General features: G+C 37.3%; 1 protein-coding gene across 7 annotated transcripts in view; it reads left to right on the top strand.

Annotated features, from left to right (window-relative positions):
- LOC112147146 (ryanodine receptor 3) overlaps positions 1-13,229 on the top strand; it is a 125,664-nt gene that overhangs the window by 92,579 nt on the left and 19,856 nt on the right. For 4 of the 7 annotated variants that reach the window (XM_024273331.2, XM_036210112.1, XM_036210111.1 and 1 more), the window contains 14 exons: positions 1,593-1,653; positions 2,330-2,568; positions 3,887-3,968; positions 4,049-4,179; positions 4,246-4,569; positions 4,643-4,883; positions 4,952-5,039; positions 5,120-5,212; positions 5,673-5,687; positions 7,811-7,981; positions 8,531-8,590; positions 8,666-8,800; positions 10,667-10,779; positions 13,118-13,214. In XM_024273331.2, coding sequence (XP_024129099.1) covers positions 1,593-1,653; positions 2,330-2,568; positions 3,887-3,968; positions 4,049-4,179; positions 4,246-4,569; positions 4,643-4,883; positions 4,952-5,039; positions 5,120-5,212; positions 5,673-5,687; positions 7,811-7,981; positions 8,531-8,590; positions 8,666-8,800; positions 10,667-10,779; positions 13,118-13,214 — 1,850 coding nt within the window. The remainder of the gene's footprint in view (positions 1-1,592; positions 1,654-2,329; positions 2,569-3,886; positions 3,969-4,048; positions 4,180-4,245; positions 4,570-4,642; positions 4,884-4,951; positions 5,040-5,119; positions 5,213-5,672; positions 5,688-7,810; positions 7,982-8,530; positions 8,591-8,665; positions 8,801-10,666; positions 10,780-13,117; positions 13,215-13,229) is intronic. The other 3 variants (XM_024273339.2, XM_036210114.1, XM_036210113.1) reach the window with 1 other exon arrangement.

The raw sequence follows: 13,229 nt of genomic DNA, 5'->3' as shown, positions 1-13,229 counted from the left end.
TTTTCCTTTTCAAAACACAATACAGTATAGCATGTTACAAATAGAAAACTAGAACAAAGGCTAAGCAGAAAATGACAAAAATATAAATAATAATATGTCTTTTATAAACATATCAAATAATAGAAATACAATATCAAATTTAGGAGAGAAAAATCAGAGTCTCCTCCATGTTTGTTTTGACTTTGCTTCTTCTTCTGCATCCCTGTCAGTATCAAACACTGATACACACACCTACATTGCCCTCTAGTGGTTGTTAGCAAGAAACAACAGGAACAGGACAACTGGTTAGTGGGAAAGATAACAAATTTATGAGCCAAAATGTGTTTTTTAAAAACCACATATAGGTCGCTCCTGAGTATAAGTTGCACCCCTAACCAAACTACTCTGAAAAATACAGTACCTTTAATTGTCATCACTTCCTTAGGTTACATTAAGGCCGAATCAAAATTCTTCCCCTACACCTACAGCTTCTATTTAGCCCTCAAAACAGAGAGTAATGGAAAAGTAGTGGCTGTGTCCGACTTCCCGCCCTAATCCCCAACTACTAAAAAACTATAAGGTGCCCTGGATTTGAAAAGCAATTCGGACCCCATGCTCACTTCTTTTTTTTTTGTTTTTCTAAATGGCAGATTTGACGTCACCGATTTCACAAAGTGAAAAATTGTATCAATATGAACATTTCATGACGTCTATTTCTGACTCTACTGTGTTCTGATGATGAAAATGTGGATGACTTACAAAAAAAAAAAAAATTAATTCAAACATGTTTGTTTTACAAAAATTGTTTGACCGCAATGCATTGTGGTCTATATTGCTAGTGTAGTGAGCATCAATGCACGTTAGTTTTTTGCAAAGACTTCTGGGAAATTTCTAGTGAACTCTATTTTGAAATTGTAAATCCAGACAGCAGTGGAAAATGGAGAACGCACTGCATAGAGCACCAAGTAGGGAATTTGGACACACCCAGAGTCTTCAAATTCAGATGTTACTAACCCTCGATGATGTCATCAGTCGTCGACGGTCAGCTATGTTAGTATGTAGCTGCTAGCACACTGGAAATACATAATGTCAGTTTCAAAACTTTAAGACTCATGTTAATACAAAATGTAATTACTTACATTTAATTGTTAACATCTGTGCTTCAGAGCACTCCCACGTGAAGAGAAGTGTTTCTTCTCATCCTCCCAGCAGAGGGATGCCCAGCTTTAAGTCTGTATCCCTTTCCCTTTAGAAAACAATTTCAGACACCACTAAAGCTCCAAATGCCACTACAAAGAGAGGAATGGGGGAAGAATTCAGTTTTGGCCTTACACTGACATGCTAGCTGTGGTGCATACGTTGACTGTATATGAAAACTGGACTGAGTAGTAACCCTGCACCCCTCGCGCTCCAAACAGGAAGTACTCTGTGCTTCCAAGAAGCCAAAATCCCGTTGACTTTTATCGAGACATAAACAACTATTAATCAGTCATTCTATTTGTCAGAATAACCCTTCTTGCTCTGATTCATTTTTTTTAAAAACATCAAAGCCACTAATAGAAAAATAGGATTGAGTGAGTTCAAATCGTACTAACGGTCTCTGTGCTTCACAGGGAGCGACTCCACCACCATGGTCAGCTGTCTGCACATCCTGGCACACACTCTGGACACCAGGTTAGTACACATCCAACTCAGAGCAAGGAAGATGAAGTGTTGCTAAATCAATGAGCGCTGTGTGGTTACACACAAGCTGATTTAGACACAAACACACATCCTGCAAATGCTAAGTGGATCTATCCTCACGTGGATCCTAAAGAGGCATGTTTTTTGTTGTCAGTGTTTCCTTCAAGCGCTCATAATTGTCATGGGAAGCACTGGCATTAACAAGAGGCTCTTCTGGCATTTCAATAAGCCGCAGACATTTCATGCAGCACATGTTGCCTAAGGACCTTGGTGTTCTTTAGAGACCGTGTGCTGCTTGCGACTGCGGCTCCCACATAATGAGGCTAAATCGGATAAGTATTGTTGTTTCGTGTTTGTGCTGAAGAGCTTCTGGTGCTCACAGACCTGCTTCTTATTCCTCTTTCCTTCCATGACCCATCAAGACTAACAATGTGTAATTCATCACAATCCTTCTGAACTGTGACGTGTTGAGAGCAGACACAAGTCAAGTACATTCCCTGCACTATTTTATGTTTCAGAAAAAATCTCATATTTCTTGGACAAACGTATATATTTGATTGGTAGATGACTGCTTCTCGTTATATGTTTGCACTGAAATACAGTGGAGGTGTAGTATCACCCACAGGTTTGTTTTAGTCTTTTCACTCTGTCCTGTCCTCTCCATCAGAACAGTGATGAAGTCCAGCTCTGATCAGGTGAGAGGGGGCCTGAGGACCTTCTTCGAGAACGCAGCAGAAGACCTGGAGAAGACCTTCGAGAACCTGAAGCTGGGGAAGTTCACTCACTCCCGCTCGCAGATGAAAGGCGTGTCACAGAACATCAACTACACCACTGTGGCGCTGCTCCCCATCCTCACCGCTCTGTTTGAACACATCACCGAGCACCACTTTGGAGTAGACCTGCTTTGTAAGTCCTGACACCAGACAAGCCATCAAACCAGCTGTTTGAAAGGCGGAGAACAGCTGAAGTATCGTTTGCTGTGAAATGGGATTTCTGACACAGGATGAGTTAGCGCTTCTGTCACTTCAGCCTCAGTAGATTTTCAAAGACTGAAGGGAGAGGAGATCATGAATTTTAAGAGCAGGAAATTGTTCCTGGTAATTTAAAATAACAGTAATTTTGCCTTTAAAGTTGTGATAACAACAATATAGAAGCTGAAGCATATCCAGACTTTGAACATTAACTTGGATTTAAGAGACTCTGCTGATTTTAGAGTGTTTTTTTAATTACAATGTTTGTCCCGGACGAGCCCCCAAGTTGCCACGACTAGCTCGAATAAAACTCTGCCCTGAGGGTGGAGACTCCAACTCAACCAGAACCTGCAAACAAAAAGGGGAGACATAAACAAAGAGGGTTGTAACAATGTTAGACATTGTTTTGCTCTAAACCATGAATCAGTCAGAGCTAACAAAAATACATTTTTGTATCGTGGAGACCTCGAGAAACTTCTTAGATGAAGCCATTGACTGTATATGAGAACTGGACTAAGTGACCCCTCCCCCCCTTGTGTTTCAAACAGGAAGTACTCATTATATTTGTCAGAATAACCATTCTTACTCCTCTATCTTTTTAACACGTTCTTGCTGGTTCTATATATTTTCATTATATTTTTCCGTAGTTATAAACTGACCAATCAGATCCCTCAATAAAAGTGGGTGGTCACATGTTGAACGTTTGGACCATTTGATTGACACATTTTCCTAAAACCTGCTTAAAAGTGGAAAAGGTGTGGCCTTCCAACAAGCGCTCTCCTAATTGGCCAGAGTGGTTGCCATAGAAACGTTTACTCAGACCGATTCTGACCAATCACTGCTTACTGACGCCAACATGGCAGCTTTTAATTTTTGAAAAAGTGAATGAATTGACTTTATTTCATTGGAGCCAGAAGCAAGTCATTTTCTATGGGTGACATCACTCTCACTTGGTCCAGTTCTCATATACAGTCAATGGATGAAATGCTTATAGCATGAAAAATTTAGGAAAAAAGTTATTTCTAACTCCTTATAAACAGTAGTCTCTAAACAATGTATAAGTAAACATATAAGTACGATTTCAAAAATATAATGTCTTTTATTAAATTCTTTTTAGAGTTTTATGTCAATAAACAACACGTGAGTGAATGAATGAAGATCTTTATTTATATACACACTTTACAACACCATAGTGGTACCAAAGGGCTTTACATTAAACTTTACATCCTTTTTTTGTGTTTTCATTTTCCCAGTGGATGATGTTCAGGTGTCCTGCTATCGAATTTTGACCAGCCTCTATGCCTTGGGTACCGGGAAAAACATTTATGTGGAGAGGTACCTGAGCTCTATCAATTCTCTTTTACACAAAAGGCCGAGTGAGAAACACACCGAAGTGTCACGTTTGTTCTTCCCAGGCAGCTGCCGGCTCTCGGTCAGTGTCTGGCCACTCTGGCGGGGGCCATGCCTGTGGCCTTTTTGGAGCCCAAGCTCAACACGCACAACCCCTGCTCTGTGTTTAACACCAAGACCGCCAGAGATCGAGCTGGTGAGACGCGTCAAACTCAAACTGCTGTGCATAAAAGGAGCTGTATTGACTGGGATGTTTTCTTAGTTCTTGGAGTACGAGACTCAGTGGAGGAGATGTGTCCAGGAATGCCCCGGCTGGACGGCCTCATGAAGGACATCAATGACATGGCGGAGTCTGGAGCTCGCTACACGGAGATGCCTCACGTGATCGAGGTGGTGCTGCCCATGCTGTGTAACTATCTGTCCTACTGGTGGGAGAAAGGTCCTGAAAACCAGTCGACCAGCGGAGGAAGCAACTGCTGCACCACCGTCACCTCAGAGCACCTCAGCCTCATCCTCGGCAACATCCTCAAGATCCTCAACAACAACCTCGGCATCGATGAGGCTTCATGGATGAAGAGAATCGCCGGTGGGTGAGATGTCGTCGCAACGCTTCACGATGAGCGTCTAAAAAAATGCTGATTTCACTCGTGCTGCTTCAGTTTATGTGCAGCCCATCATCAGCAAGGCCCGAGCGGACCTGCTGAAGAGCCACTTCTTGCCCACGTTGGAGAAGCTGAAGAAAAAGACGGTGAAGGTGGTCGCCGAAGAGGAGCTTCTGAAGGCAGACAGTAAGGGGGACACGCAGGAGGCCGAGCTGCTGATCCTGGACGAGTTTGCAGTGCTCTGCAGGGACCTGTACGCCTTTTACCCCATGCTCATCCGCTACGTGGACAACAACAGGTAGGAGTTGTTCTTGTTCTACCTCAAGAAGTCGATGGGGGTGCATCTGTATTTGTGTGTTTCTGCAGGTCCCGGTGGCTGAAAGAACCGGATTCAGACTCCAATGAGCTCTTCAGAATGGTCGCAGAGATATTCATCCTGTGGTGCAAGTCCCATGTACAAGTTTTGACCTTATTAAATCATGAATCCAACTATCATAATCAAATCAACACAAATTTTATTATTTTTTTTTACAGAATTTTAAAAGAGAAGAGCAAAACTTTGTGGTGCAGAATGAAATCAACAATCTCTCCTTTTTGACTGGAGACAGCAAAACAAAGATGTCAAAGGTCAGTTATATTTATTCCAACTTTCTTATACATTTTTTATTTTCTAAAAAAACAGCACTAATACTCTTTCATCCATATTCTGCTTCTCTTCAAAACAAATGAACTGCCATTGAAAGCTTTTATTTTGAAGGAACATGCTAACAGGGTTTCTGCCATGTCAATAAATGAATTTGTACATGTGCTCACATCTTGCACACACAGATACACACATCTGGGATGAGGACACGCTCCTCCAACAGATTTTTATCTTTGGAAAAAAGATGTGTGTTAATGTGCACGCTTTTCACAATAAAACGCACAAACTAACAGTCGCTCCCGAGCGATGTCTGCTACATTTTAATAGCAAAGAAATGGTTTTCATTTTAGCGCACGCCCATGTGCACCTCCATTAATATCCTTTTCACCCTGTTTTGTTTTTTCTACCTGCCTCTCTCTGTCTTTTAATCTCTCCATCTCTCAGTCCTTTAAGGAAAAGGTAACAATGTGCATGAGCTGTTTGCTTGCCAGCTTATTGGCTTCTGCTCTTTAAGTGTTCAGAGGAGCCAATAGCTTGTGCTGCTGTCTACAGTGTAGTTCTGCTAACAGGTTATGTCATGTGCTTTCAATTCACCGCCATAAAAGTCGCCAAAATAAGTCATGTGATCTTGTTGTCTTTGCAGTTGGTTGTAAAACTCTGGTGTGTTTTGATGGTAGTCATCCTTTTGTATATGTTGTTGGAGTCGGTGCGTCATCAGTCAGTCTGTCAGTGTGTTAATGGTATCAATATATGTGGAAAAAAAGTTTAAAAAAAATTGTTGAGATGTAAGAAAATCAGCTGTTTTTATCAGGTTGAATAATTCTTAATAATTGTTTACATTTTTAAATAATAAATCATCATTTTAAATCATAATGAAAATTATTTTTCTACATTCTTGCTGGGTTTCTTTTAATTATTTCTAGAAACATATAGGTGTTCTGGACTCACTCAAAAGAAAAGACAAAAGTTTTTCATTTGAAAACAAAAACTACCATTTCTGATTTTATAAGGGAACTGACGTTACAAAAAAGATGACATTTTTGCAAGGTTTATGTTTTTACAAGAATAATTTTTAATGGAAGTGACGATACCTTAAAAAAAAAAAAAGTAATGAAATAATCTGTAAACAGTGTTATACCTTTGATTCATACATTTTTTTACTCTACTCATGGTTTTAGACCACCATTAATATGAAATATTTGTCGTTTGTCCACTATTCAGAAATATATCTAAGTGGGATGTTGCAGTGTTAACTTAGATCTGATGGAGAAATTTTATTAATGCACAATTATTTATCCAAATATGAGTTTCTACATGTTGTGAAATAAATAAATAATGGTTAAAAATGAATAAATAGGCCAAATACAACATGTTGCATAGATATAATATGATGCATTTGAAGAGCATTCAGGTTGCCTTTATGGTCATTCAGTAAAAAAAATAATAAATATATATATATTTTTCTTTTACAACAGACTTTTCACATTTTTTCATTATAAAACAGGTTTTTTTTTCTTTTGAGTGCTTTAAATACACTATGATTTCCTGATTTATAAAACAATAAAACGTAACAAAAGGCTTTCTTGTTAGTGTAGCTCATAATTCTAACCAGTTTATGCATTTATGCGAATCCTGAAAGTACAGTAAATGTACTGAATGCTTCTGGCTTTTGCTCAAATATCACTTTATTGTTCCATCAAAGAAAAAGATGAAAAAACACAAGTTGCAGCTTTAAGCAGAACTGATCGGCCTCTATCTCTCCAGCTGTCCACATTTGGCCCCATTACTACATTTTGACTTCAGGAGGTTCGATCATACAAGAAAACGGAGCTCAATTCATATTTTTATCGGAATAAATAAAATGAAGTTTTGACCATATTATTTACAGCATAAAAAACAATTTTAAAAACTTTATATGGCTTGCTTCTTAAAATTAAATTATACCATACTATTTAAAAAACATTAAAAAAAATTAAAAGATTTTGATTAAACAAAGTGAAAATCCCTGTTCAGGTCTTTAATTTGTAAATTTACTTTTGTTGAATGTACAAAAAAAGCACACATTTTTGTGACTGTGGGTAAAACTTTTTTTTTGTTTTTATTGTGTAAACATTTTTTAAAAGTGCATCATTTAGTTCCAGGGCCTTGAATGCATCGTGTGACTTTAAAACAGTAAAGTTTCCTTCAGGCCTTAAATTATTTCCAAAATTTACATGAGCTTATTTACAGTCAGAGTCTCAAACATGTTTTCCTTTTTTAAGTGTTTATAGTAGATTAAATTGTTTGAATTTTTAAATAAATGATCAATCAATCCCTTCTTGCCTGAAATTATTTCCACCAAGAAAAAAAAAGTCTTTAGTGTTTTTTCCCGTTAACCTGGATTAAATGGTACATAGTAAATTAGCAACAAATGACACGAAGGGGTTAAGTAATAAATTAATTAAACTATGTTAACAAACAAACTAAAAACACATCTTGTCTTTGTCTGACTGTTTTTTTTTTTTTTTTTCCAAAAAAACAAAAAACAATCTTTTTGAATATTATTACCCATTTTCTCTAAAGCTTAACTCTGAACGTTTCAGTCTGGTGGACAAGACCAAGAGAGGAAGCACAAAAAGCGGCGAGGAGAGTTCTACTCCATCCAGACCTCTCTGATTGTGGCCGCTCTGAAGAAGATGCTGCCGATCGGTCTGAACATGTGCACGCCTGGAGATCAGGAGCTCATCTCTCTGGCCAAGATGCGCTACCTCCTGGTGAGGAAACTCTCCATTAATGAAGACACAAACTCCTATTACGCAAGAGCAAATCAAGGTCATATAAGGTCACCCAGCAGCTCTCTAATTAGTATTGACGTTACACTTAAATTTATTTATTTTTATCTTAATGTTGACATGTATTCTAACATGTTATACATTTGCACTTAGTACAATTTTCATTTTACCTCATATTTTAGATATGAATACACACATAAAATGTAAACATTTTGTACAGAAAAAGCTTCATTTTTACTATTTATTATTTTATTCATTACATTTTTGAACTTATCAATATAAAAAGAGTCAATAACTTCACATTTTTGTAAATATCTGCACAACTTTTTCTAAATTGTCTATTTTTTAAAGGGTTATGTACATTAATATATACTATATTTGCATTTAATTCAGTATTGTTCCAGTATTTAAAATGTTAAATGAACTAAAAAAAAGTAATTTTTATAAGTTTTATTACTTAAATTCTAACAGTAAAAAAGTATTTTATTTAGTTTGAATTGATTTTTTAAAGCAACCCGTTTTTTTTGTCAGAGAGACACGGATGAAGAAGTGAAAGACCACATTCGTCAGAATCTTCACCTCAGAGAAAAGGTAAGCGTGTCGTTATCAAAAATCTTTTCAGGTTTTGTCTCCTGTTGGATTTTCATGCACAAATGCTGTTCTTAGTCTGAAGATCCTGCAGTGCGGTGGCAGCTGAACCTGTACAAGGACATAGCGATGAGGACCGAGGGGCCTCCTGACCCTGAACGAGTTGTGGATCGGATCCAGAGGATCTCTGCTGCTGTCTTCAACCTGGAGCAGGTCAAACCTTTATACAGTCACAACCAAATTCATTCTGAAAAGTTTATAGAATGTTTTGGAAAGTGAAAAAGATGACTCTGTGTCTTGGATATACTGGGTTTTTAGAGAAAACCATGTTTCTGGAGCTCAGAAAATGCAGAAGATGGCCCTTTTGTTTACCAGTGCAAGGAGGAAGACAATTTACAGAAGATTCAGTCAATTTAATCTCTTTTGATGAAGCTTGATTATTTTTCCTACTGTCATCTTGGTCCTTTCAAGTAACAGACACACTGGGCTAAACAGGGTTGTTGAACGCACATTGAACCCAGGTGTTCACACTGGACAAGCAGGGGAGGGGCTTCTTCTTTTTCTACTGTTCACTAGCGTGTGTCTGCCATCTACAGTTTAAGAGTCTTGGTTGTGAATCTGGTTCCAGGCTTTTTCTTTCAAATCTCTATTTTGATAAATGAAAGACTTGGCCTCATATAGCCTAATACCAGCCGAGTACTGTTATTAATTTCTCATCAATAATCAACTCTCAAACAGTTGGCACTTCCCTGAATTAAAAATAATGCCATCCAAATGTCACTACCAAATCCAAGTCTCTGATTGGTCAAACTTTTAACGAGCATTCAGTGGTTAAAATGGTAGTTTTAGCTTGAACACGAGTTTTGATTGCATATTCAACTTTCCAGTGAAAGAGGTCACTTGAATATGTGTTCCTGAGAGCGGTATTGCTCTCTCCACTGAAGAAATTGAACCGCAGTTTGTTGCAATTGAAAATTTTATTGTTCTTTGACCACGACGTCACAAAGTTACCATCAAACTAAAACACAAATAAATAAAAAATCAACTGAACGAAAAAGGAACCTCGCTGGCCGCTTTCACTAAAAAAAGAAAGCAAGAAAACTGCTTAATACTTTTATACGTTTTAACGTATCAATTTTATAGAAGCTTACCTGGTTTAAGTCTCTTTATTTTGTGGTTAACAACAAAAACAGTAGAAGAAAATACTCTTCAGACGTTGTTTTTTAGTCTATTTTATGCTCCAGATACGTCTTAATTCCATCTCATACACCGACAGAACCCAGGGTTGCCGAGCCTTTTTGTATGGTGTGTTCACTGAGCTCCAGACTTCCGCAGCAAAACAAAACAGTTTATCAGAAAAAAAAAATGTGGAACACCAGAACTGATTTATTGATTTAATAGTGTCAACATTTTTTTCTGAAAAACTACTTTGTTTTGCTGCGGATTGTATAGAAATGACAAAAGCATGGTTGTGGACTGAGTTGGGCTAAGTGGCTGATTGAGTTCGCTAATGTCCGGAGCTCAGTGAACGCACCATGCACAGATGCTCATCGGCTCTGGGTTCCGTTAATCAACCTGGTTTAAGTTTTAAGGAAATTAAGGGACAGAGACTGCTGCATGAGACGAAATGAAGGTTTTTAAAGAGCGTAGATCCACTAATAAACAAAAAATAGACTAAAAACAACTTTTAGGGAGCATTTTCTTCTCCTGTTTTTGTTCCAATAAGAGTTTTATCTGCACAACACAGTCTTAAAGGAAGAAATTAACAAAAATAAAATGCATAAATATGTACAATAAGAATTTTACAAACAAAAAATTCATTACAAATGCTGACACTTCAATTGTGGTAGTTAAATGTTGTGTGTTTGTAGCTTTAAGGTTCATTCAGTACAGTTTTGGAATTCACCAGAAATGTAAAATTATCGTGCATAAACTAAGTTTTATCCAAACTTTGACAAACATATTTCAACAAAGATTATGTTGTTGAAACTTTTTATAATTTTTTTGATGTCAGAGATGTAGAACTGAATGCAGAACGCCTTCTTTACCTTTGAATCCTTTCTGTTTTCTCCTCTTCAGGTGGAGCAGCCGCTGCGATCCAAAAAATGTGTTTGGCAAAAGCTGCTGTCCAAACAGAGAAAGCGAGCGGTTGTCGCCTGCTTTCGAATGGCTCCACTTTACAACCTGCCAAGGTAAATCTAAAAATGTTCACATTCTTTTGTGGAAGCAGTTTAAATTCACTGTATTACTCAGCATAAGCCCCCAGCTCCAGCATGGAGTGGCAGGGACCTCCCTTCGGTACTTTACACGGACGTCAGAGAGCACAACAGCTGCTGTGGTGTCACCTCATCCAGCACTCTCCTGCTCCGTGTTCTGGTTCTGGTCCTGCATTAACAATCAGCCTCTCTCCTTCTGTAGGGCACTTGTCGAGCCTGCAGCTGTTATTTGCGTACAGGAGTAGAGAAAAACGGACTCTGGCAATTTCATGGGCCGCTGCTCCCTCAAAGACTCACAGGAAGTTGGGGTGGAGAGCTAAAGCGGCAAGGAAAACAATTATGAGGCACAACCTTGGGGGGCCGGTGCTCAATATGGGCTCACACCACGATTCCCGCCTACCTGACGGCATGACTCATTTACTGCGAGTTGTTGACACAGTTCTGGAGCAGCTTCTTCTTCCTGCTCTGATTAATAGATTGATGCATCTGCATATGAAAGGCCTCACTTTCAGACATGGTTTTTGTGTATTTCTTTGGTCTTGGTTTTTGACGGCAGTGACACCTCTACCTCATCTCTTCAGGCACAAAAATAATAATTACTTCCTGAATGTCTACCGACACTTTTGGCTGGAGATAATACATGAGAACACCGACTATGACAGTCTGCTGTCGATGCTGACGGTAACGTAGTGCTGACCCGTGTGCTGCTCCCCTTTGAATCGTGGTTCTCTCCTCGGACTGATGCTCTGGTTCTGGTTTCCCTCCTTCTTTTCCTGGCATTTCCACTGGTCCACATACTGTATGTTTAGAAAAATCAATGTGCAAACCCTATTTTCTAGGGAAGTGAAGAACTAAAAAAGCACAAAAAATAGAAATAAAAACAACTTAAAAAAAAAAATACCACCAAGTAAGTATCTTAGTCTTGTTTCTATTTTAAATATATTTTTAAACTTGGTGTAAGACACAACTATTTTACTAGTAACTTTTTTGTGAGATCTAATATTTTTAGATAATACATCTTGAATATTTTGTTTAGTCATTTGATCTTAAAAACACCTAATTTTAAGTATTATCTCTAATAAAAGAGCTTTTTTGGATAATAATTTGCATATTATTTGGACAACTTTGTCTAAACAATTGTATTTTTAATCTTATTGTAGTTGGTCTTGAATAATTGGACTATTTTAGAACTTAAAATAGAATAAAAAGTATAAGCAGGCATATATTTATGTATGTAAATGTACCTTTTTTAAAGCTATTTTTCACAATACACCCTTATTTTAAGAAAAAACTTTCCAATTACTTGAGCAATACTTCTAAATATGTGTTTATTGATAAGTTCAAAATCACATTTTGTCTTTAAAGTTCAGGACATTACAATCTATTTTAAGAAATCTCACCACAAACGAATTCTGTTAGTTCTTATGGAAGATTTTTTTCTCTTGTAACACAAGGAAATATGTTCTATGCTGTATTTTTACCTTATTTTGACAGGACATTTGTTTTCCATTGCACTAATTAATTCATTTGAAAGCAATTTTTAAAACAAATTTTAATGCCAATGAAAAATTTGCTTTCCATAAAATTAGAAAACTATTTAGTCAAATTGTGATTTGTATTTGTTCCAGTTGCTACACCTTGCACACAATATTGTCTTTTTACTACGGATACAATAAAATCTTACCTAAATAATAAAAAAAAATGGAAATTGTAATTTTTACAAGTTTTTTTGACAGTTTTTAAATGAATAATAAGATTTACTGTAAACTAAAAAGAACATCTCTTTTATTAATTTTTCCATGTGTTTTCAAAATTTTAATTTTTTAAATTATGCTTTTTGTGAAACTGAAATGTGTTAAAAAATAAATTAAATAATGTGTTGCTACTGATTTTATGCCACATATTTGCTGATTGATATGATTTTGGATTAAAAAGACAAACTTTAAGTCATGGAAAACCGTTTAAATTGTTATTTTAACATTCATTTAGTTGTTTAAGTCGTTTTTAGAGAGCATATTATTTGTGTCAAAATACTCCATTACTGATACGTGATATGATACCATATGAAATTATTTTTTTCAACATGTGCTTTAACGAAAAAATATAACAAGATAAAAAAAAAACTTTTATGGAAAGTAGAAAATTATACATCATTCAAAACTTTAAGTCAAAATCTCTCTCCTCCTTCATGGTGACCAGCTGGACGTGCCTGCTCCCCTCACTAACCAGCACCAACCCGCTCTGAAATCAAACCTTCCCTCCTTGTGCGCTTCTCCTCTCTAACCCAGGCTCATCTCCTCTCCCCCCTCCCCAGGCATCGCTCTATTAACCTCTTTCTCCAGGCCTATCAGAGAATATGGATAGAAACAGAGGAGTACTCTTTTGAGGAGAAGCTAGTGCAGGACCTGGCAGTAAGTATTTGCGTG

Source organism: Oryzias melastigma, linkage group LG22 (assembly GCF_002922805.2).
Source record: "Oryzias melastigma strain HK-1 linkage group LG22, ASM292280v2, whole genome shotgun sequence".
Classification (NCBI taxonomy): Eukaryota; Metazoa; Chordata; class Actinopteri; order Beloniformes; family Adrianichthyidae; genus Oryzias; species Oryzias melastigma.
Note: the sequence above shows the minus strand (reverse complement) of the source record. Positions and strands in the feature narration are given on the sequence as shown.